The 25,380-nt window shown below is 37.1% G+C and overlaps 2 protein-coding genes across 9 annotated transcripts in view; one reads left to right on the forward strand and one right to left on the reverse strand.

Annotated features, from left to right (window-relative positions):
• Positions 1–13,481, forward strand: part of synrg (synergin, gamma) — a 47,846-nt gene extending 34,365 nt beyond the window's left edge. For 4 of the 8 annotated variants that reach the window (XM_026282635.1, XM_026282640.1, XM_026282641.1 and 1 more), the window contains 6 exons: positions 526–622; positions 1,655–1,803; positions 2,889–2,999; positions 4,843–4,881; positions 8,218–8,250; positions 12,462–13,481. In XM_026282635.1, the coding sequence (XP_026138420.1) occupies positions 526–622; positions 1,655–1,803; positions 2,889–2,999; positions 4,843–4,881; positions 8,218–8,250; positions 12,462–12,593 (561 nt within the window). In that variant the 3' untranslated portion in view covers positions 12,594–13,481. Of the gene's footprint in view, positions 1–525; positions 623–1,654; positions 1,804–2,888; positions 3,000–4,842; positions 4,882–8,217; positions 8,251–8,364; positions 9,723–12,461 lie in introns of those variants that run through there. The other 4 variants (XM_026282638.1, XM_026282643.1, XM_026282639.1 and 1 more) reach the window with 3 other exon arrangements.
• A 979-nt stretch (positions 13,482–14,460) lies between these two features.
• Positions 14,461–19,927, reverse strand: dusp14 (dual specificity phosphatase 14). Its single transcript, XM_026282644.1, has one exon. It carries the CDS (start codon positions 15,980–15,982, stop codon positions 15,326–15,328), a length of 657 nt encoding a protein of 218 aa, XP_026138429.1. The 5' UTR covers positions 15,983–19,927; the 3' UTR covers positions 14,461–15,325.
• Positions 19,928–25,380: the final 5,453 nt, after the last annotated feature.

Raw genomic sequence — 25,380 nt, forward strand, 5'->3', positions numbered from 1 at the left:
TTGACGGACATGGCAGTAGAGCTTTTATTTTGAAGGAAAACAGACAAATCTACAAATCTAGTGAAATGCTGTTATCATCTGCCACGAAAATAAAGCCTGTTACATTCTCAAATGCTCGCTTAAATCACAGCATATGCAATAAACGAGTTCACTCCATTCATTCACAGTGAACCGAGCCGTTCGATCACGAGCTGATCGCCTCAACAATGTGTGTGCTTTGCTTTAAAACACGCAGCAGGAAAAGAGACGATGAAGTGATTAACCCATATTGTGCCAAGATGGCTTTCTCCGCCACTAGTTTTTTGATAATGGTTTGGTGTTTAAGGGCCTCATTTTCTGCGAAACACAAAATAAGGTATTTTTAAAAAATGGCACTGCAAGTGGACCCCATTGACTTCTATTGAATAGAATGTCATTTTATGTTTCATCAGCAAATGTTGATATATGAAATTAATTATTTCAGGAAAAAAGTACAAATACGATTTTAAAATATGCTCACTTTACAGCTTTCTTTTTATTTTGCAGGTCATCACCACCGCCAATAACACCCTTAATGGCATCAGCAGCTCCACGGTGTGCACAGAGGTCATCCAATCAGCACAGGGCATGGAGTACCTGCTGGGTGAGACTACGACTGCAGTCACACTTTATTTACCCATCATACCCAACATCCATAAAAGTCAAGATCAGCCCCGTCACACAATCTCTTCATCCACATTCATACCTGCTCCTCGTGAGTCTTCAGTCAAACAGACAGGCCAGGTGTTCTGGTTATCTGCTTCCTATTTCTGTACTCACTCTCTCTCACCGAGCGGCTTTAATGAGCTGTACGTGGTCAAGCCCACGGGAGCGGAGCACAGGACGCTGTTGGAACGTAGAAAGAAACCGTTAAAGCTCTTTGATCCGGCTCTAGAGATTGTGACTGGAGACCGAGCAGGGCATTCTGGGTCTGACCGGAGGAGGCTAGTGTTACAAAGCAGAGTGACTATTCTGGGCTGCTCTAATGGGTTCAGTGTAACTGGGGATGCTGGGAATGGCACCGCTGGGTTATTGTTTCTCCTGTTTGGTTCTCTCAACACACACACACTGGCTTTGTTTGCACTGCAAACAAATCCAGTTTGGTTTCCAAATCTGATCTTCAGAAGTCCTTACCGAACCATTTGTTCACATAGTGTTATTAATATCCATAATATTTTTTACTTTGGTTACTATAGAAATGATGCCAAGAGAAAACTGGAAATACTGTTTCCACAACAACTGACTCATTCACTTATTCAACACGGTAGATGTCACATATGAAAAGACATAAAAATAAATTAGTGACAATATTCAGACAATATTGCATTCGTAAGCATTGCATCCCAAAATGTGACTTGAAGTCTGATTTAAAAAAAAAATAATTAAATAGGAGTTTTGTTAAATGAGTAGTTCACTGGAAAATTCCTAGGCCATCTTAGGCCATCTCGGAGTTTGTTTCTTCATCAGAACAGATTTGGAGAAATTTAATATAACATCACATGCTAAGCATTGGATCCTCTGCAGTGAATGGGTGCCGTCAGAGTCTAAACAGCTGATAAAAGCATAATAATCCATGCAACTTTTAATTGTATATTGTTTTTATATATTTACAATTTTTTTGGTATATTGTGTATAGGTGTGGTGGAGGTGTATCGTGTGACCAAGCGTGTAGAGCTGGGGATAAAAGCCACGGCCGTTTGTTCCGAGAAACTGCAGGAGCTGCTTAAAGACATCAGCCGCGTGTGGAACAATCTGATGGGCTTCATGTCACTGGCAAACCTCTCTGTGAGTTATGAAGTAAACACTACCACATCTTTAGTAAGTGCACTAGTATTTCTATTTCAACAGACAGTCAACTAAGACACAGACTGCTTAAAGCTTAACTGAAATATGGATCTATCTGTGGGATTGTTTATAATTTAAAATCTGTGCTACGTAATCATGTAAACATTTGCATGCGTTTTTAAGCATTTTTGCGAGTATCTTCAGAAAGACAGTAGGTCTAAAGTAAAATCAAAAAGTTGAGAGAAAGAAAACATGCGTAACAGTATATTAGATCAGGGCAGCTCTTAAAGTCGTTCATGTTAATCAAACAGAAATCACTAATCTTGACTAAATCACTTTTGGACCTTTAATAAGAAGAAATATATAATGTACACAGTGTTTTTATACATTTGGTTACTGTATACACCATGTAGCATTTCTCATTTAGTTGTTCTACTGCAGTTTTTTGCTCTGTTGCAGTTAGTTTCTTATTCTTATTTGACAGTTTACTCTAGCTTTTTTTTATTTAGGCTAGTATACGTTTTTTTATGATATTGATATTGGTGACAAGAATTATGAAATTGCTAAGGTAACAAAAATGTGATATCATAAAGTCCTTATTTAAAGAAAAAAGAAAAAACCTATATTACATTATAGACAATAAGTGCATGTTATTTTTGGAAAGTGCAGTAGTACAGAACAGATTGCTGAGTGCTGAACAGAGCTTTGTCATGCAGTGTACTCATGGGAGAATATCAATGCCAGCAGATAATATTAGAGTTGTGTGGACAGATAATATCAGCTTGGGAGAATGAAGTCTCGGCACACTGCCGTAAAACCACAAATGCTCTGAAGCATAATAAAAATGAACACGGTTAGAGCGTCGACGGGTTCTCTCTCCCTGAATCCTGCTGTTTTGGACAGATTCTGTAGCTGATGTATTGATCTGAAGAGCTAAACAACCGCTGTGAGGTTCAGCGGCCTCTGTGAACTGAAGTTTGACTGACAGCCAGGGATTTGTGTGAAGGATGGAAAGGAGTCCCGATTGCTTTTTAAGAACTGCGTTCATGGTGTGTTTGTGTGTGTGTGTGTGTGGTTTTCTTTAGCCTGATGAGAGCTCACTGGACTTCTCCTCCTGTATATTGAGGCCAGGCATTAAGAATGCCAAAGAGCTGGCGTGTGGAGTGTGTCTGCTCAACGTGGACTCGCGCAGCAAGGTCTGTACACACCAAACACACACACATATCTGCATACGCACAAAAAAACCCCCGCAAATATATTGCATATTAAAAGAGATAGTCCACCCAAAAATTTATTCTATTTATTCAACCAAACTTCTTTGACCAGATTTCCTCTGGGGAACAAAAGGTTATTGTTGCTTTTTTCCATGCCATTACTGTGAATGGGTACCAGAACTTTAATGCTTCAAGAATTAAAGGATATAAAGGCACTATAACAGCATTATAAACATAATTTAATTCTTTATTCACAGACTATTCACATTGCTCCATCTTTAAATTAGGCAATCATAGGAGTAGCAGCGATGTCCAATTTGTACAACGTTTATTCTATTACAGTTTTATTATTATTTTGAGTTGGCTTTAGTTTTATGATAATTATATTATAAGTAGTAGTAGTATTAATTGTCTTTCATTTGAATTATATTTTAATAGCTTTGTACTAATAGCTTTTTTTTTTCAGAAATTTTTTTTGTATCGTTTGCTACAGTTAAAAACATTAACCCCTGATTCGATTCAAGTTGGATTGTTGTCAAACAAAGCTATGGAAAAAAACTTGCAATGTAGAGCGTGAGTCATAAAGCCCTTTCACACATACAGACTTTTCCGGAAAATTACCGGTAAATTGCCCTAAAGAGAGCATGTGTGAACAGGATCTTTTCCAAAAATACCGGTAAATTCGTTCTGGCAATTTACCGGTATTAGAAGTTGTAACATTACCAGTAAATTGCCGGAATTCTGCTGTGTGTGAACGCAGAAGGAAAATTACCGTTATGAGACGTAAGACGTCTACGCCGGGCCAATCATAACAGTGTGACGCATTCATGCACTGTTTAAGAAAATAAAATATCTAATTGAAGCGACAGTGAAATTAAAGCGCTTCTCCTTATCCGGGCGGATGAAGAAATTTGTCGTCATCTGAGAGAAACTGTTAGTGATGCAGTAACGTGTGATAAAATAACTGTTAACTGTCTCTGAGAGCAATGCATTCACAGGACAAAGTCAGGTCATCAATAAACTTAAAACATTGCGTCTTAATATCAAAAAAAAATAAAACAAATAAACGACCATCACAAACGAAGTAGTAGTGGAAGTATTTCTTGTTCCTATAATGACTTTTGTTAATCTATTTGGGGGTCCTGCTACTCCACAAATCCCGTAGCTCTAAACCATTGGCTCAACCCGCTGTACGTCATGAACAAACTTAGATTTACAATCACAACTTCATTGTGCTATTAATCCTTTCAAGCCAATTTTCAATAAATTGGTCAGCTCCCGACAGCATCAGGTGTTTTATTAATGGTGAGAATATTTATTTAAACTAGTCGTCTATTACGATGTCTCCATAACAAAAACAGTTGCATGAATACTAAAGTTTGAAACAAAAATGAAACCATCAAGAGAAATACTGAACACGTACCATCCATGTTTAAAAATACAAGCACAGCTGTTTAGAGGTTAATGACGTCACAGAATTTACCGGTATTTTGGAATGGATGTGCGCATGGTGCTTTTCCGGAAAAAAGACGAAATGACGTTTTTGAAGTCGTTCCGGTAATTTTACGGCAATTTACTGGTATTGCTGTGTGAAAGAGGCTATATTGGGATACTTTTATCGAGCTTTTGCTTTTGTGCTGCATTTAAAGCCTCAGTCCTCATTCAGTGTAATTGCATAGAAAAAGTTTGGGTGAGCTATTGCTTTAAACTATTGAACAAAAGATTAATTTAAGTTTCCCTTTGAAAAACAAACCAATACCCCCACCCCCCACCCTTCCCCAAAAAACATCTTTCCTGACTACTTTTTATTTTCACAATTTTACAGAAGAAAGACGAGAACACTTTTGGACGCCTGTTTAAAAGAGTAGGATTCACTAAACTGCCTCAAGCCCAATTAGCAGCTTGTTGCAGGGGTCAGATGGGCAATCACACTCGTGTTGTGCTGCCAAAATGACCAGAACTCACCTCTCGCCACTCGTCTCCTTACAGACGGCTCTAAGAGGTGCATGTTCTGACTCATGCATCTAAATCTACAGACGCTCGGTCGAGGCCACGCTTTCATTCAACTAGCTTTAGGTGTTTAATTTGGCTACGAGCTCTTAGCTTCCACTTTCTCAGCATTTACAGAAATATTTCATGATGAGTTCGCCTAAGCGATGAGTAAGTCTGACTGACGGCCGAAAGGCTTGAGGCAGGCAGCAAATAGGTGAGGTATTCGTCATTTTGGCATCCCAGGGCGGTGGAGAACAAATCTAAAAGTGCTATGTGGTAAAGGAAATATCATAATAAAGGGAATAGTTCACACAAAAATAAAAATGATGTCATTTATTTACTCTAGCAGAATTTCAAAGTTGCTCTTTTCCGGACATTATATTTATTAGTAATTTTGTATTATTGTAGATGCATTGAGATGCTATTTTATAGTGTGTGTGTGTGTATATATATATATATATATATATATATATATATATATATATATATATATAAATTAGCTTTTATTTTTGTATTTTTACTTTAATGTTAGTTAAAAGTTTTAGTAATTTTTTTGTATTTTTTTTATATTTCAATTACATTTTTCTTAAGTTTCATTGCATTCAGTTGCATTCCATTGATGAAAAGTGATCAACGAATTTATAATACGAAAAAATATTTTTGATAATAGACATCAGCATATCAGAATGATTTCTTGTGTAGTTTTTATTATGTCAGTTGCATTTTATTTTCAGTTGTAGTTATTTTAGGACATCGAGTTAAACTAAATGAAAATTTGAAATGTTGCTTTTCTCAACTAGCGGAAATTAAACAACTGCTTTATTTCAAGAAACTTTTTTTTTTTTTTTTATGATTTGAGTTTGTTAACTATATTAATCCTGCTTAGAACCCAGCTAGTTTAGACAACCGTAACTTTGAGTAAATGATGACAGAATTAAAACGTTTGGGTGAACTATACCTTTAAACTCTCCTAAGTATAATCCAATCCCGCACTTGTTTAAACACGTAATTGTCATATTGCCATTCGCCTCGTTAACCTACAAGTGTCCAATCCTCTCATTAAGATTCCTCATCTCACTGAAACCCTCCTAAATTTCCCTTGTGTTAATGCAGCGGTCAAGATTTGCTGATGTAATAGGGGTGTAAACACCGCTCGTGGTGCTCTAGATGCACTCAGGGAAGGAGGGGCTCAGAGCAGCAAGGAATCATGGGATGGATGTCTGAGGAGCAGATGCAGCTCAGTCATCAGTCACCGTGACCAAAAACACAGGTGCTAATAGATCCGGCGAACACATCCAGATTAATAGAGCTGTTTCCGTCTGCTCCTGACATCCGATTAATATCCCGCTTTTTAATGACGTTTTTGTTTGGGGCGACTGAAATCAGGGTTCTGAAGGTGGAGCAGCATCTCTGAGAGGAGATGTGTTTAAAGGTGGTGGTGTTGGGCTACAGGTGGAGATTTCACTGGGGTGTCTACTGTTTCTGGATGGGATCCTCCTGTGTCTGCTAACAGGATTTGTCCGCAGGAATGGGCAACGGTGTATTAACTTAACACTGCATAGATTCTCTATTTAACAGAAATTAAATTGTATAGAACTACAATTCAAATGTTTGGGGTTGGTGTGTGTTTTTTATTTATTTATTTATATTTTTTAAATGAAAGAAGTCTTTTATACTCCCCGAGGCTGTAAAAAGGCAGTAAAAACAGTAATATTGTGAAATATTATAACAATTTAAAATCGCTGTTTTCTATTTGAATATATTTTAAAATGTGGTTTGTTCCTGTGATCAAAGCTGAATTTTCAGGATCGTTCCTCCAGTCTTCAGTGTCACATGATTCTTCAGAAATCATTCTAATGATATTGGTATTTTGACATTATAAAAGGGCATACTTTAAGTCGGTTAAGTAGTTACAGATTCTCAAAAGGCATTTTTGTTTATGCAGTAAACAGCTGTTATAATGACTGTTTACTGTCCAGATTTAATGTGAATTAATGTCACGCTAATGCAGAATCCTATTAAAGGTCCACACTCTGTGAAGTGGTCGTCCATGTTAAAATCAGATCAGATGCCAGGTTATTTCATCAAAGCACATGTAGCTCAGCTGGATGCAGCTAACGTGGACAGACAATAACAAGTAACAGTTGAAAGGAAGCCATCAGGATTGGCTTGTTTATGAGCTGGATCTACTGAAGCAAAGTCATCCTTTCTCAAATGTAGTAAGAAGCCAGTACTACATGTTTTATCATATCAGTCTTTGGGTATTTAGGTAATTATGCATTATTGATTTTCTAAATACATAATGGCTGTTAAAAATATCTCAATAGGTCAAGTCAGGTGACTTCTTCACACAAACAGTACTGTAGTATTGTAAAGAGTACCATTTCAGTCTTGGTTAGTTTGCACCCTTGCATCTAATTAAATAGAAGTCTTGGGCAACAAAGCATGCATCCTGTTAAGTTTTGATTTTACAAAGGGATGCCAAAAACATAGACAATAGTATAGTGAATAGTATAGTGAATCGACATATTTAGTTATTCAATGAAATATTTTAGAGCTGCATGATTTTAATATTTATATTTATATTTATATTTTCCTAGCTCCATATATCTTATTTGTGCATATACACTACTGTTCAGAAATGTGAAATTTCTTTTTTTTTTAAGCGGTTAATGCTTTTATTGTGCAAGGATGCGTTACATTGATCTAAAGTGACAGTAAATACTTTAATAATAATAGACAATATTTTTGATAATAATAGCACTAAATCAGCATATCAGAATGATTTTTGAAGGATCATGTGACATTAAAGATTAGAATAATGGCGGCTGAAAAATTAAGCTTTTCCATCACAGAGAAAAATAGCATCTTTTCTCAGATAAATGCAGCCTTGGTGAACTTAAATCTTATCAACTTTGACCAGTATTATATTCATTTCTACTGCTTGTTTACATGCTCAGCACAACTCTTATTTATGCTGCAAATCTGTGTTTGATGATAGTTATGAACTCTAGTTGCATGTCATTATTTTCATGTCCACAGTTGCCCCTTCTTGTCTCCTGCCGTGGCTAATTTGCAACAAGCTTCTGCCTTTACATGGACACTTTTCTTCCAGTGTGGGTTCTCTGGTGCTGTAATTTTGCTCATTAACAAAAACTGAAAAAAAAAAACCTTAATGCTGATGCTGACTTGTTTGTGCTACTTGCAGGCACTGACAAAAGACAGTCGCTCCAAATTAAGGGTAAATATTTCACTGTATTTTTCACTGTAGTGAATGTAGGTAAAGCTAGAATGTCCCTCGCTGGCCTTCAAACGCTTCAGACTCTGCTCGTAACAAGTGTTGTCATCTTTGCAGGTAGGATGCACTCTGTGTTTGCAATCAGATAGTAATTAACCTTTCCGCCAGCTAAACAAGGTCAGTTGAATTAGGATGACCTTTTCAGTGACTCTGAGCCACCTGTTCATCTGCAGAAAAACAGAGCTTGTGCTGCAGCTGCCGCCCCTCACACACACACACACACATGTACGCGTATATACCACCGGATCAGATGTTTCATCACACAACATTGTTCAAATTTCTTCTCAGACACACATCTTTGTACTACAACAACAAGGCAAGGCTGGAAAGAATTGAGAAAGTGTAAGTGTGTAAGAGAGACAGACAGATAGACAGGGAACTCTAAATCTGATGTTCTCTGTGATGCTTTAAAATAACTCTTGACCAGGGTTTGGTATCGCCAGCAACCATACAATACAGTAGATATTAGGTTATGTTTACATGCAGTAGTTTTCCTCAATCCAGTTCAGTTTCAGATTCTGAAAGTTTTCTTTATAAGAACCTTAAATTCTGCAATCCAGTTTGTTTTCTTTGTGCATTACATGTATTTAAAAACAGATTTCAGGAAGAGTAGGGTTGGGGATCGAAAATCGATTCAGATTCCAGAATTGGATACTTAAAGGAACACTCCATTTTTTAAATCTGTGATTATGAAACAAGTACATCTTAAGTCATTAAATAATTTATTCATAAATGACATGTCGTTTTGTTTAGTTGTCTAATGTGTTATCTTCAGACTGATAAGAGATCCCCAACTTCCAGTTTATCCCGAATCATGTAATTCTATTTTGCACACAAACAGCTCTTAAAGAGTCCAGTTTTTATGTAGCCTGTTGATTTTTGTTCATGGTATTCAGCTCCAATAAATGGTTTGCAAAAAGGAGACACAGGATAAATGTTTCATATCGTTATTTAATCACATTGGAATCAAAAATGGGAACCGAAAGAGAATCAGAATCGATTAGCAGAATTGGAATCGGAACTGATAAAATTCAAACGATACCCAACCCAAGCAAGAACGTTAAGAACCAAAGAAATCACAATCACAGTAATGCCATCAGAGCTACTGCATGTATGACTGTTGTTATTGCCCTGACTGTCAGAGGAATATTTGAGCAAATATTTTCTCTTTTACAAACCAGTTTGTAAGACATGAGATTTAAATAAACATATGCGCATTTGTAAGACGTATAATATATGTAAACCTATGCATCATGGCATTGTGCATCTGTGCGAGCCGTTTTTAAATCCAATTGAGCAAATAATTAGATTTAAGTATTTGCATGTTTAATTTTTTGCCATTGATCAGATATTTTTAGGTCTACACAGATCCTTATTTAAATGTCAAATTTTTATTGAGCTCAATTCTGTAGTTTGAAGTGTTTACATGAAGGATTTTTAGACCGAGTTAATTATAAACAGATTAATTTGATTACATTTTATATTCCATAATTATTTTTAATTATTTATTTATTTATTTATTATTATTATTATTATTATTATTATTATTATTATTTATTTTTAATCCCACATTTTTAAAGATCACAGACTGAGAAAACATAAGACGAGAAGTGATACGAGAATAAAGTTTAAATATTTTAAATAAAGTCAAAATGTTGCATACTGTCCCACATTCTATGATCTTCTGCTAATAATCCCACATATGTTTAAATCAGTTCCAGTGGCCGGTCAACTTCTCCCAGTGCTCCCAATCCCCAGTGCTTGAATGCACAATATAGGCTATATACGCACAAAAAAAATTATGATTTAATGATTTATGTGATTTAAAAATTGAAATTTTGACTTTATTATTGAAAAATGTTGACTATTTTCATAATAGTAACTTTGTTGTCATAATATTTCAACTTTATTCTTGTAAAAAAAATGTTTTTATGTGGCATTAAAATGCCATCGTAGAACTTGCGTTGCGATTTATAACGTTGCAATTATTAAAGTCGCAATTGTTAAATTTAAAGACGCACTATGAGACAAAGTTGCAATTACAAGAAGTGAAGGCAAAATTGTTACTCCGGGAAAGATACAGACCTCATTAGAGAACTGTAAGATAGCAGTGTGCACACAAATAGATACAAACATCAAGATCCCCTTGTGATTTTAATGTTGCTTTTTTAACAAACAAGAGAATTTGAATGATGTGAGTATCAGTGTGGGAGAGCATGATTCACACATGAGTCATTTCTCCTTCCAGCATCAGCTCCGATTTTTCATAGGAGCTTCCTTCTGCATAACATCCATATCATCACTGCCTTATCACAAATGCACGAGTACAGCTGTGCCGTTCAGAATGAAAGCACACTCACACGCTGCACATCGATGTATTGAGTGAAGTTCACCGGGTTCTTGTTTCGCTTCTCTGTATATAGGGTGTATGTGGGTGGATTGCACACTTCTTTTTCTCTATTGATCCTACAAATGATGTCAGTCCGGTGTTGGACTCTCATCTCTTCTATAGAGTGATGAAATACCACACTGCAGTCAGATATGACTAGATAAATGTGCTGTCTAACACGTAGTTTAGAGACGCAGGTTGAATGTAGTATTGTTGAGTCAAGTCGGTGACTAACAGAGACCCTGCTTATTGTACTGAAGCTGAATCTGGGTTCAATAGATTTTAAGTTTTAATTGGCAGCATCTGTGACGTGCTGCGAGTGGCCGAAAGGTAATTTCAACATGTCCTTTCAGAAACACACGAAAGCAGGTTGTGTTTAAATGCGTTTGAAATAACCCGTTTTTGTAGACTAAAAATCAGTCCCTCCAAGATGTAAATGAGTTTGTTTTTCATCAGAACAGATTTGGAGAAATGTATTATTACATCACTTGCTCACCAGTGGATCCTCTGCAGTGAATGGGTGCCGTCAGAATGAGAGTCTAAACAGCTGATAAAAACATCTCAGTAACCCACAAGTAATCTACATGACTCCAGTCGATCAGTTAATGTCTTGTAAAGTGAAAATCTGTGTGTTTCCGAGAAACATCCATCAAGATGCTTTTAACTGTAAACCGTCGCATCTTGCCAAAATACCATTATCCATAATAATCTCTTCCACAGTAATTCGATATTTCTCCAAATCGGTTCTGAAACACACTCATGTACTGTACATGTATGGCCTGAGGGTCTATTTTGAGCAAATTACTAATTTTATTTTAAGTATTCCTTTAAAATTTGAAATGAGGTTTTATTGTTAGATTAATATAAGTTTTTTTTATGTGTATTTGTTACCGATATTTTTATGTAATAAGCCAGTGTAGTTTGTAATAAGTTTTAGTTATTTTACATGAAATGAGAAATGTTGCCTAACAACTAAGTGAAATAAGTTTAAATACTACTTTTTGTTCATATACATTTTGTTTAGGTAATTTTTATTTCATTTATTTAATTAATTAGTTATTAATTACTGATTAATGATAAAAGTGGATATGAACTGAAATTCTGGAGTACAGGAGTTGAAGTATTTTATTTTATCAGAGAAAACTGAAATGATATTTTACCACATTGACAAGTATAATGTAGATGACCTCTAGCTAGGAATATTACAATTCTGGCCGATACAGATAATCCGAAAACTCATAAATGGTTAATATTAAAAAATTATATAATATTTTGTCTAAATAAAAAAATAAATACTAAAAACCAAAAATATTTATTTTTAAATGCTACAGGATTTTTTTTTTTTTGTAAGATTACATTTAACAGTAAAGTTAAATTACTCGTTTTACATCTTAGCCTTACCTGAGACTGCAAAGCTAGTTTTAATGTAAAAATAGGTTGAAATGAGAAATTAAATGTAATTTATACAATTTAACAGTTAAACACAATTCATAATCTAAACAAATAAATCCATAAAATATGTACAATTTCTAAATTCCCCAAACCCAAAAAATTTTCCTTTCTAATATCATCCAAACATTGATATGGTATTGATATATTATGTTAAAAAAAGCTTAATTTGTATTGAACTTGGAAGGTATTTTTAAAAGCACCTTAAAACTGAGTCCCAGTAGTTCAACCCCAAGCCTCCTCCCTACAGTCAAATCAGTCTTTATCCTTTTGATTAATTTTTTTTCTCACCTTGTCTCGCACAAATCCTCTGCAGGCCTTTAATTCGGAGACGGACAACTTCAAGCTGATGTACGGCGGTCACCAGTACCACGCCAGCTGTGCTAACTTCTGGATTAACTGCGTGGAACCCAAACCGCCGGGTCTCATCCTGCCTGACCTGCTCTAGAAGCGAGCGCTGAAACATCATGAACTCTTCAATCACTTTAGCTGTTTATCGCTGTTTGCCTATGAACCGGTACAGCTCTCTTCACTTGAATTTGGGACGCAACTGTCTAGTTCTGCCATTGTCTGTTGGGAGATCAGATAAATGATGTACTACTGAATAATAGTTTATTTAAAAATTGTAAATGTGTCTTTGTCTCTACCTTTTTGGATCTGCTTCTCTTCTGCACAGAAGTGTCTGGTTGGTTGATTCTTTGCTGTTGATTTCTCTACCATGTGAAGTAAATACTGCAGAGCTGTTCTGCATGTTACGAATAGCAGACTTGTAATATAAAGTCCATAAAACAATAAAGGTAAAACATTTGAAAGCATCAAGGAGTGTAGCAGATATTACTTACAAGAGAGAAACATTTAGACATGGGTATCTTCTTTTATGTCATTGTTTTTTTCTGTATGGTTGTGCTGGAACACAAGTCACTTTTGTAGTGGGTCTGGAAATGCTTGCGATTTTCTGAGAATCTTTTATTAAGCCTGGAAGATGTTCTTAAACGCTGTGATATTCCGTATTCTGGATTCGGACGTGACTCTTTTGAAGGACTTTGTTGTGTGAAGCTTTGAAGGAAATTCAAAAGGCTGGGGAAGCAAGAAGTGAAAAGAAAATCCTTTTGCGTTCTTCCAACCCAAGCAGTTATCATAAGATTCTGAGTTCAGTCCTTTCATTGACGCACTTGTAATCAAGCTACGAGAATACAACTGAGATTAAACAGCTTTGTGTACATGTTGGCCTTTGTCAGTGTTTTACTGAAGACTTACCATTGTATTCATTGTTGTCATTATATCATCTACTTCATTTATGAGAGATTTCTATTAAAATGGTCCTTTTGTGTCTGTATTTGTGTTTATAATTGAAGTCGGTAAGTGCAAATAAAATTTTTAAATGTTAGTATTGGATGCAAATGGGAATTATTTTGTGTCCCACATTGGAGTGATTACCCTGCGATTCTGTAAAGTCAGCCTTCATCTGTTTCGGTCAATGTATCAGGGCCAGCTAGAGACCGCACTTCCCTCACACTGACTCAGCGCTAATAGCTGCCATTCACAGCAATATTACCTTGGCAACCGTTTCCAAGGATACTGGACTTTGAATTTGTATGATTGTCGAAAGACATCACGATTTAGTCCCCATCTGTATGTACAGAAGAGGAGGAGTGGCTTCTGTTAGATCAACTTTTCCACCCTGTTGATCATTTACATCAAATGTTAAATTTTTAAAGGTAAGAGTAGTTTAAAATATGGATTTGAGTTGGCTTGCAGTTTTGACGGGCTGTTAGAGTGGATAATGGTCCGCCCTTGTCTTTATACACACGTGACTATAAACCTTTATCCACCTTGTCTTCGCTGAACAGCAAGGATTAGATTAACAAAGACTTCCTGCTTCATATTAATCCAGACTTTCTACAATGCATAAGAAGATTTAATACACAAGGAGGTGAAATGGTGTTCTCTGACATGATCCTACAGAAGCTTTCAAAAGAAGGTTTTTACAGGAAAGAAAAAAAAACTTTTGAATTGTCTAAAGAATCTTCCTAAAAAAATGTCTTAGAAAGTTTTGTGGAATGGAAGGATTCCATTGATGTTCAAGGTTCTTCATGGAATCATAGATATCAAAGAAAGACCTTTTATTTTAAATAGTGACATCCATTAAAAACATATCAACCCATTATACAACAGCCTATCCATCAGTCAATTCATACAGTAGGAATTACTTTTATTGACAAGTATTTAGGTATTTTATTATTTACAAATATTACTATGTAGCTTCACTAAAAAACAAAAATAAAAAAATAAAATAAGCACAAGGAATACGTTAAAATATTTCACCCTTTATTCATTTAAACACTAATTAAATTAGAACTCTTTTACATGAATTCAGTTAACACAAATTAGTCAAAGCTTTGCTAGGAGTGCTCTGGTTATAATTAATTTTTCACTGCAGAAAACATATGAAAGAAACATCTCGAGTCAAAAATTAAAAACTGGATAGAATTGCAAAAGGACCAAATAGACAAAATAGAATTAATTTAAGAAAAAAAAAAACTACTGCCATGTCTATCTTTGTACTTCTTGTGAAACATCCTGTTTTGTAGGAGCACTGACATTACAAATGCCAATACCGTCCTTCATGGAGTTCAATAAAATTTACATACATAAATCTGTTAAACTTTGATAATATTGTAACGTCTTTCTGTTAAACATTTTGTCACTTCACAAAACCTTCCAAAAATCTTTTTTTTTTTTTTTTATACACACACAAGTTTAATTACACCTTGGAATATAATATTTTTAATATATATTATTTTCAAATGCTACCAGTAATCGAAATCAGACTGTTGCCTCTCAACAAAGAAGACCGCCGAACTGAAACAACATCCTCACAATATTACGTCTTAACCAAGGACTGAATTCCTGATTCTCAGCAGCACACTTGGTTCCCAATGTGCTCCTAAACCCAACATTATCATCGCAAAAATTTATTTCAGCACTTTTTTTTTTTTTGTCACTTTTGACCTCATAAAATATGCACTCAAAGTGACTTTTTCCATTTTAAAAATGGACATAAGCACTCCCATCTGGCTTTATTCTCTGGCAGGAGGGACTTGTGGATGTACGGAAAGAGGCCGGAAGACAGTGGAGTCGAAAACCGCTTGGCGGGTGAACCAAAGTCCAAACCCCTCTTCACAAGCCCCAGTAAGGTGCCAAGTTCCTGCGGTCTCTCTCGTACACGTCGGGAATGACCCCGTATGGTGTCTGGATCATTTTTACAGAGTTCCTGCCAAACAGTTTTCTCTCGTACTCAATGAGCTGTCGCCAGAACCCTCCATTAGGACGAATGATGGGTCGGCGGGATTTGACCCAAGCATGAGCCTCGGCCAGGGAAACCCTGTGGTACTTCATGAGGTAGGCCAAACAGAGTGAGGCGGAACGGCTCACCCCAGCCGCGCAGTGCACCAGCACGGCTCCCCGTTTCCGGCCCACGCTGTGGATCTTATCAGCCACGCTGTCAAAATAAAGTGAGATTGGAGAATGAGGCATATCGGCCAGTGGCACTTTCACATACTCCATGTGTGGCCAGTTGAAGTTGGGCAGCTCGATGGTGGCATTCACCACACAGGTAATCCCTTTGGACAGGAGGAGGCTGCGATTGGATGCCACATTCCCCCGGCTGAGGAACAGGGAAGGAGTGATCTGGGCGATGCCCCCCAACAGGCTGCTGGTCTCGGGCAGCAGTCGGGGGATGGCTGTGGGCACCACTGAACTGCGGTGGTGGTGGTGGTGATGATGGTGGGGATGGTGATCTTGGAGGTGGAAGAACCCCTGACTTCGGGAACCCATAGAGGAGCGGAGGCAGGAGACAGAGAAATAGAAACCTTGAGGCGGCGCCAGGGTGTCTTTTAGTTCTCCTTGGTCATCTCAAAGTGAATGTTGATATCAGACAGATCATTGGGTGCACCTAAAACAAACCAAGAGTCAGTTTGCTTGAAATAACAAGTAGAAACTTCTGGTTATCCAACAGATTTCAGATCCAACCCCAATCAAACACTTAACCAGCTAATCAAGGTACTTGATAATTACAGGCAAGTGTGTGTTTGAGCAGTGTCAGAACGTAAGTCTGCAGGATGGTACAGGAACAGATATCCAGGAGCAGGGTTGGAGACCCCTGGTTTACCACTCCAGGAGCCTCATTTATAAAACATGTACAACAGGATTTTATATTTAATTGACCATTCACAAAGACCTGAATGCGATTGACCCCGAGTTTCAAAATTTGAATCAATTCAACCAACTGCTTTGCAAAATAATTTACTTTTTCAAAGTCCTTGAAACGGCACATACTAGTGACGCCTACTGCAGAATGAAAACACCTTTTATATTCCAACTGCAAATGTTTTGCTTCAAGAGTAACCTCTTAAATGCAATTAACAAATCCTCTAATACCAGTAAATAAGAAGCGTCTGGTTTGTAATTTTATTCATTTGTAAGGCTTTTTTTTTTTTAGACAGAGAGAGCTTAGTTACAAAGCAGTGTTTTCAAAAGTGTCCATCAATAGCGTCCATAGGTAGGATCATTCTATCTTCTGAACTTCACCCACTATGCCATGGAAACAAGTACTCTATGTCCATTTTAAACTGAGAACCTTTTCAGAGTCCAGTGAGGTGCTTTATAAGAGTCGATGACTGAAGCTTCCTCGTTGGTGGTAAAAGACAACATTAGCATGGCTGAATTCTGGTTTAATGGACTTAATTACTGTATGCACCCAGCAGATGTGCCCTTCTGTCAGACTCCCATCCCTCGAGCTGTGCATGAGAGTGTGGGGGTCATGTGGAGCAAGTGTTTACTGGAGCCTGGAGAACCCTTATTAATCAAACCAAGAACAAAGCTTGAAACCTGTTATAAGCAAACTCACTTGGTCAGACAGAAAGCTTGATGTATTACACAGAGCAAGAGGGCAGCTCTCTGCCTGTATTCTCGAAGAAAAAAACATTTTTTTTAAAGTTCGATTTAAAAATAGGGTTGTAAAATTTGCTCTGACTGATTCAACTGAATTATGATTCTTTAAAATAAAAAGTAAGGTTTTATCAAATAAAACAGAGGAACAAAAATGTATTAACTGATAAATAATATATGTTACATGTTTACCAAACATCACACAGATGGAAATCAGTACAAAGCATACTTGGCACAGTAATACTAATGTATTAGTTGACAGGTGTGTGTTTATATAGTATTTTACAATGGCTTTGAATACAGCTAGGCCAATCATAATCAAGGTCCGAACTTTTCATTTTATAACTTCCCCTTTATAATGAATGTATAAAACGTATACCAATTCTTATAAAAAAAAAACTTTACTTGAGAGATAGTTTTTATTTTATTAAGAATTCAATAACCGCTAGCTAACCTGGCAGCGAGACCAAGGTTATCCAACTTTTTCTTCACAGAGGGAAAAATGTCATTCCCATCACATTATACCAAAATCCTCCTGAAGGTTGAACCAAGGCCGTGATCAGATATTTATTCAGGGATATCCAATAAATGTTTCAACAGATGAAAATCAGTTTGAATTATTTTTTTCTTGTCAAATGTGCCCGTAATTGAAGAACCATACTATTTCATAATTGATGCACTTTGTAAGACTGATGCATCACAATGCATGCATTTTAACATACCTAGTTAAAAGCCATATGCGATCCATATTCACATCACACACACCAGTAATGTATACAATTTCTTCTAGTACATGCCAAATACTTAAAAACTCTTCGTCTTCTGGAGGTGTGACTAAAGCACCCAGCTGAAGGTTGTGTTCTGGACCCAATGATGTTCTCAGGTAACATGCTCGTTCAGCCATTAATTTTGGCCCGCAGATGCCCCTGTTGATTCCAAGTGTGCTGAAATCTGCTTCCTCCAATTACTGGGAGTCGAGTCGCTTGCAGGCATGAAAGAACAACTGAATGTACAGCATCTGTTTTTGTCGCATACCTTTCACACATCAGCATGTTTTATTGAAGGACAGACGGTGTGCTGTTTGTCGTTCCCCATCACGCCTGAGGGCTCTATATCATTCATTCCTCTCAATATAATGCATGGGGCCCTGACCCCTATTAGCATGCCACAAATATCAAACCAGTCATGTTAAATAAGAATTACATCTGATGTGTGTGCAAACAGCACCTCCTTCTCTGCACAGGTACAGCTGGCTCGATGCTCTATAGCAACATGTGGCCAGACCTTCTGTATGTTTCTCCATGTGTATATTTCTACATTCTATTTATTATTAGTTCATTTGAAATAATAAATTGCATTTAATTAACATATATAATCTACCGTATCCCTGTTGTGTATAAAGATTTGGCACACAGCGGCAAAAGGACCATCAATTTATGGCGGTGTCCTTGTGCCCAGTAGTCTGCTACTGTGTTTGCATTAATAAAACCCATCTGCCCCAGTTTGTGCTGGCTGTCTCCCCGAGCCTTCCTTTAAGTCAATGATAAACAGCCCGCCTGCCATTCTCACGGGACTCTGATCGCAATAACATTTACAGTCTCTAACACCCTTTCAAACATGGCACAAAATCTCTCTCTTTCTGGCTGTCAATCATTTTTCACACTGAAATTTCGGCGTTCGGATGCCATGTGTGGTGCCTCACAAACTCTTCTTCTCAGCTTGTGGGCTTGTTAACACAAAAGGGCAGTCAGTGTCATTGGGACTAAGTGCTCTTGGGAAAATTGGTGTGCAATCCACCTGGCTTAAAGGAATAGTTCACCCAATAACTGTAGATGTTCAGATCAAATATATAGTGGCATGGTCATGTCAGTTCAGATGGCATTTATTCTTGCATATCTTGTGAATGAAATTAAGTGTCATTGCGGCTTATTGGTGTTTTTCCAAAATGTTATGACTTTCTTTCTTCTGTGGAACGTAATAGAAGATATTTTGAGAAATGTGTTTTTGTGTGTGTTCTTTTTTTTATTTTTTACAATTGAAGTCAGTGGTAATCAGATCTATTTAGTTCCAACATTCTTTCAAATATCTTCTTCTGTGTTTTACAGAAGAAAATCATAACAGTTTGGAAAGACATCAGGGTGAGGAAATGACAGTATTTGAATTTTGGGGTGAACTAGCCCTTTACGAACAACAGTGGATGGGAAAATTTTGTGAAAAATGTGTTAAAAGATTCATTTCTGGTGCGGTGACCCGGTGGCTACTGTAGGTGTTGAGGAATAAAGGCTTGATATATAAGAGCAAAGATAAACCTCAGCAACCCGAAGTGCTGATAGAGTCAAAGGCCTCACTGCTGACTATCACAGCTATTTATACAAGTGAGTGAGTGGAGAAGTGGGAAGAGAAGAAAGAGAGAGGAAAAGAGGGAACATCAGAGACTTTTTCTCTTGTGTGTGTGTGCATTGCTTCTAAACATGTAGCATATATCTTTAGGAATAATAAAATGTTTTCACAGTCTCACGTCATTCCAAATCCATATGAACGGATTTCAGAATGTTTAACACAAAATAAATTTGGAAAAACTACACAATCAATAATGTAAAGCTACTAGCTTCAAAAAAAGAAGAAGAAAAAAAAACAAGCTAAATTAAAGCTGCAAGCAGCGATGAACGGGCCCTCGCACCCGGGCTCACCGCCATCGTGTGGCTTTAGTAAAAAGGTGAACGGTGAGAAATATGCATTTCAAATCGTAAATATAAGTGGAATATATCAAAGTCATTTATTATGTGCCAATCTCCCTGTTGCCAACAGGTGGCGCTATCATTATAATGGAATATTGGCTTTCAGATGTGTTCAGGCCAGGACTCTTATCAAACATGTGAAGTTTGGGGAAGATTGAACATTTTATGCTTGAGTTACAACAATTTCTCTTGCTGTGGCAAGACATCAAATTTTGTCATGGCGCCATGGAAACGCCCTTTAACAAAAACTCAAGATCTGCAAAAGTTAACATTGCACAGGCCTTTAGATTAGACTGACCACAAAATATATGTTAATCTCAAAAAAATTATAGGAGTAGTTTGTCGCAGCGTAAAACATGTCACTTCCTGTTGCCAATAGGTGGCGCTATGACTATAACTGAATGTGGGCATGTAGATCTGTTAAGGGTAGAAGTTTTATCTAACATGTGAAGTTTGGGGCAGATTGGACATTGTATGTCTGAGTTACAGCAACTTCCTTTTTCATGGCGAAACATCGAAATTTGTCAGGCCGCCATGGACACGCCCTTTAACGAAATCTAAAGATCTTCGCAATTTAACATCGCAAAGGGCTTAAGATTACACTGACCAGGTTTGGTGTTGATCTGAATAAATCTCTAGGAGGAGTTCGTTAAAGTACAACCCCTGAAAATGGCAAAAACAACGCCAATTTTGCGGAGAAAATTCTAAATAACCGACTTCCTGTTGGGATTCGGATTTCGTACCAAGAGACTTTTTTGTAGGTATTGGTGTGTTACATGTGTATACCGATTTTTGTACATGTACGTGAAACATAGCTCGAGGCGCACTCCGTTGAAAGTGTATAGGTGGCGCTATCGAGCCATTTTGCCACACCTGATGGAATTTTGGCCTTCAGATGTGTTCAGGCCAGGACTCTTATCACAAATGTGCAGTTTGGGGAAGATCGGACATTTTATGCCTGAGTTATAACATATTTTATTCCCATGGCGAGACATCGAACTTCGTGACGGCGCCATGGACACGCCTTTTAACGAAAACTCAAGATCTTCACAACTTAACATCGCAGAGGCCTTTAGATTAGACTGACCACAAAAAATACATTGATGTCATAAAATTTCTAGGAGTAGTTCATTGCAGTGTAAAATATGTAACTTCCTGTTGCCAATAGGTGGCGCTATGACTATAACTGAATATGGGCATGTCAATCTGTTCAGGTCAGGAGTCTCATCAAACATGTGAAGTTTGGGGCAGATTGGTCATTGTATGTCTGAGTTATAGCAACTTCCTGTTTCATGGCGAATCATCGAAATTCGACAGGCCGCCACGGACACGCCCATTAACGAAAACTCAAAAGCTTCGCAATTTAACATCGCAAAGGCCTTCAGATTAGGCATACCAAATTTGGTGTTGATCTGAATGAATCTCTAGGAGGAGTTCGTTAAAATACAACGCATGGAAATGACAAAAATGACACAAAATTTGCTCATAATATTAGTAATAACCGACTTCCTGTTGGGTTTCGGATTTTGCTCCAAGAGACTTTTTTGTAGGTATTGGAGAGTTACATGTGTATACCGATTTTCATACATGTACATGAAACGTAGCTCGAGGCGCACACCGTTGAACGTGTATAGGTGGCGCTGTTGAGCCATTTTGCCACACCCACTTCTGAAACCCATATCAGACGTAAATTTTCGCCAGTTCTGAGGTGTGTGCAAAGTTTCATGACTTTTCGAGCATGTTTAGGCCCTCAAAAATGCGATTCATTTTGGAGAAGAAGAATAATAATAATAAATATAGCTGCAAGCAGCGATGTCGGGCTCAAGCCATCAGTGCAACGCCATCCCGGTGGCATCGGGAAAACTGTGCCCAGCGGGCATAAGCATTTACAGTAACCCTCTGACAATCAAGTTTTAAGGAATGCGGCAGTTAAAGGGTTAATCCGACCAATCTAGACTTTGAAATCACATACACAGAACAATATATATAACTTTAGTAACACATTATTTTTATATTTATAAAAAAATGTATAAGGTGTGCATTATAGCTGACACCTATATGAACACATTACAATTGTTTTGTGACTGCAAGTCTTTCTTCTCAAATGCTATTGAGCTTCAAATTTGCATTTGAGCCCATGTGAAAAAGTAGCAAATTTACATATGACTTACAGTTTGTTGTAATAAATATCAAACATTCAAATTAATTGTGCATTATAGCTGTCACCTAGATGAACAATTACAGTTGTTTTTGTAAGTAATTCTCTTCAAATGCTACTGACGTTAGAAAAGTGTATAACAATATCACATGTAACTTTAGAGACCGTCCCTAAATTTGAGACTCTTGAATGTCCAATGTCAAGACAGCTTTATGCCTTTTTTTTTTTTTTCTTTAGTTTTCTTTTCTCTGTGTCGGATTGCTGATGTCCTATACCCAGGCATAGATGTCCATCCATCAATTACGAACGGATGGGAGAATGGCGCATGTTTTTTTTTTTTTTTTTTTTTTGAGCAACTGGGATGGTGCCCCCTCTGGGAGTTGGTGCCCTACGAAGACTGCATACTCTGCATATAGGGAGTGGTGGTACTATCTGGAAGATATATTCCTCAAACCATCGTACAAGAGGAGGTGATGCTAATCCTTGAAGAATCGCTCAAAAGCTATTTAAGTGTACAGTTTCCTTTTATTGCATCTTTAAATAAATATTTCTGAATTCTGAATCAAACTGGGTTGGGTTTATTTATTTATTTTATGAGACAACTGAGACTTTAATCTCCTTTGTAATATATGTGCTTTTAATTAAACCAAGAACAATTTATTTATAGATGTATTACTGCTTAATAATGACTATTATTAAGGGAAAAGGCTTTATAATCATGAAATATTTACTAATGCTTAGCTAATGAGTGCAGTTATTATAAAGTGTTACCAATGCATTTACTAATGTTAACAAATTAGACATTATTTTACAGTGTTACCAAATCCTTAAATAATTTATTAGTGTTTTGTAATGATTTTAATTACCTATAAGCATTTGTGAAATAGTTTTGCTTGCATTGCAGCTTTATCTGTCAGTTGAAGAGTTTTACTGTTACATCCATGAGATTAATAAATGTCATGTCACGTCACAGGTTGTCATAGGTCAGTATCAAATGAGTTTGAAATTATTATTTGCAGCACAAATAAGGATTATTAGGATGTTTTTAAATCCCTAAAACTGTCAGAAAAGGATAAGGCCTAAGAGATTTCTTAACCTGTAATGAAAGGAAAAAAAACGCCACCATTAGCAACAACAAAAACAATAACAATTTAAAATACAGATTTTTTTTCCTGATTATTAAAGGGATGATTAGGTCTCTCTCTCTCTCTCTCTCTCTCTCTCTCTCTCTCTCTCTCTCTCTCTCTCTGCCAGACAGCCCCTCCCTACAATCCACACACACTGTCAATCACCAAAAATTCACAGTCACCAACCCCCACCCACCACCAGGATGGTCCTGTCCTTACCTTCCGGGGGGGGGGGGGGTCTGCTGCGCCCCTGCCTTCGTCTTCAGGCAGGAAATGCAGATTCGCTACCCTCGGATTACGAACCATGGACGGGGCCTTCCGCCAAAGAAATTTATATTTGTGCTCGCTGAGCTGTCAATAAATGTATGCTTCGTACATTCCTCTATCTCCCGAGTCTTTCTGGTAGAAATATAATGATATGCGTTCAACAAGGTAGCCCAATAACCCAAACGACGTAACAGGCAACGCCCCTGACACTCCCGAAGAAGAAAAAAACACCAACTTATATGTTTATGTTGGGCGACTCAGTCAGGCGCTCGCTCACTCAGTACGCGCTGAAGGCTCGTTGCAAAATAGCCAATGCGTTTAACAGACTAGAAATGAGAAGATCCTCCAATAACCAACAGGTCTGGTGTTTGGGTGCACTTTGGATTCCCTTTAAGCTATAATGGTGATGGCAAGAGAGTGGTGGATAAAAAAACAACGGTATGTCGCATCTGCAACATGACAGGGTACACCAGCGGAAATACAAAAAAAAAAAAAAAAAAAAAAAACACCAGCGGGAATACTTGAAACATGTCAACTCATTTACGCTGACATCACCTTATTGTGTCAGTATCTGGGAAAAGACGAAAAAAAAGGAGAAACAAGCACGCAACAAACTATCCCTCCAGCATTTAGACACCGGTATTATAGCTTACAGGGAATCCAAAGTGCACCCACACCAGACCTGTTGGTTATTTTAGGATCTTATATTTCTGGTCTGTTAAATGCATTAGACATTTTGCAACGAGCCTTCAGCGCGTGCTGAGTGAGCGAGCGCCTTAGAGGCCGTTCACATATCGCGCCTAAAAACGCATGGAAAACGCTAAGCGCATCTTTCTCCTCCTTTCCAAAGCGCTCGGGCAGAAGCGCTCATGAGGCGTCTGTCTTTGCTAAGCAACAATGACGTGCTCTCTCCATGAGACGCGGAAATTTCAGCGAATGATAAATGGATTTGCAGCTCTAAAAATCGCTTGCAGTAGCTCTGCTACTGAATTTATTTCAAAATTGCAATCCATATACAACTGTGAACAGCTGTTCCTTCATCTTGGCTGAGTTTTCAACGTTGTTACGGGAAAGGATGAAGCTGATTGGTTGGTTCTTGTCACATGACCCGCGGTGCGCTTGCGGCATTCTGAAAAGTTGAGATGTTTTTACATTTTGCTGTATCTAAAACGTACCGAACCGAACCGAACCGTGACATCAGTGTATCGTATCGAACTGAACCGTGAATTTTGTGAACCGTTACACCCCTAATATATATATATATATATAAAAATTCAAGTGTACAGTTTTCTTTTATTGCATCTTGAAATAAATATTTATGAGTTCTGTGTTTGTTTATTTTATTTATTTTATTTTTTATTTTACATTTTTTTAGGAAGATTACAGCCTTTAATCTCCTCAAAATAAATGTGCATATAAACCATGAACAATTTAATTATAGCTGTATTTATAAAATGCTTACTAAAATATTAATTTTGGGAGAAGGCTATATAAAGCATGAACTGACTATTTACTAATGCTTAGCTAAGAATTGCAGCTATTATGAAGTGTTACCAATGCATTTACTAATGTTAACAATTGAGACATTATTTTAAAGTGTTACCAAATCCTTAAATAATTTAAAAGTGTTTTGTTATGATTTCATTAACCTATAAGCATTTGTGAAATAGTTCTGCTTGCATTACAGCTTAGTCTTCATCTGTGAGCTGAACAGTTTTACTGTTACATCCTTGAGATTATGTAAATTCAAATAAATGTCATGTCACAGGGTGTCAGAGGTCAGTATCAAATGAGTTTGAAATTATTATTTGCAGCACAAATAAGGTTTTTTAGGATTTTTTTTAATCCCTGAAACTGTCAGAAAAGGATAAGGCCTAAGATATTTCTTAAGCTGTAATCAAAACAGCACAATTAACAACAACAACAAAAAAATAACAATTTAAAAAACAGTTTTTTTTTCTGGTGATTAAAGAGATGTTTAAGTCTCTCTCTCTC

Source organism: Carassius auratus, chromosome 15 (assembly GCF_003368295.1).
Source record: "Carassius auratus strain Wakin chromosome 15, ASM336829v1, whole genome shotgun sequence".
NCBI lineage: Eukaryota > Metazoa > Chordata > Actinopteri > Cypriniformes > Cyprinidae > Carassius > Carassius auratus.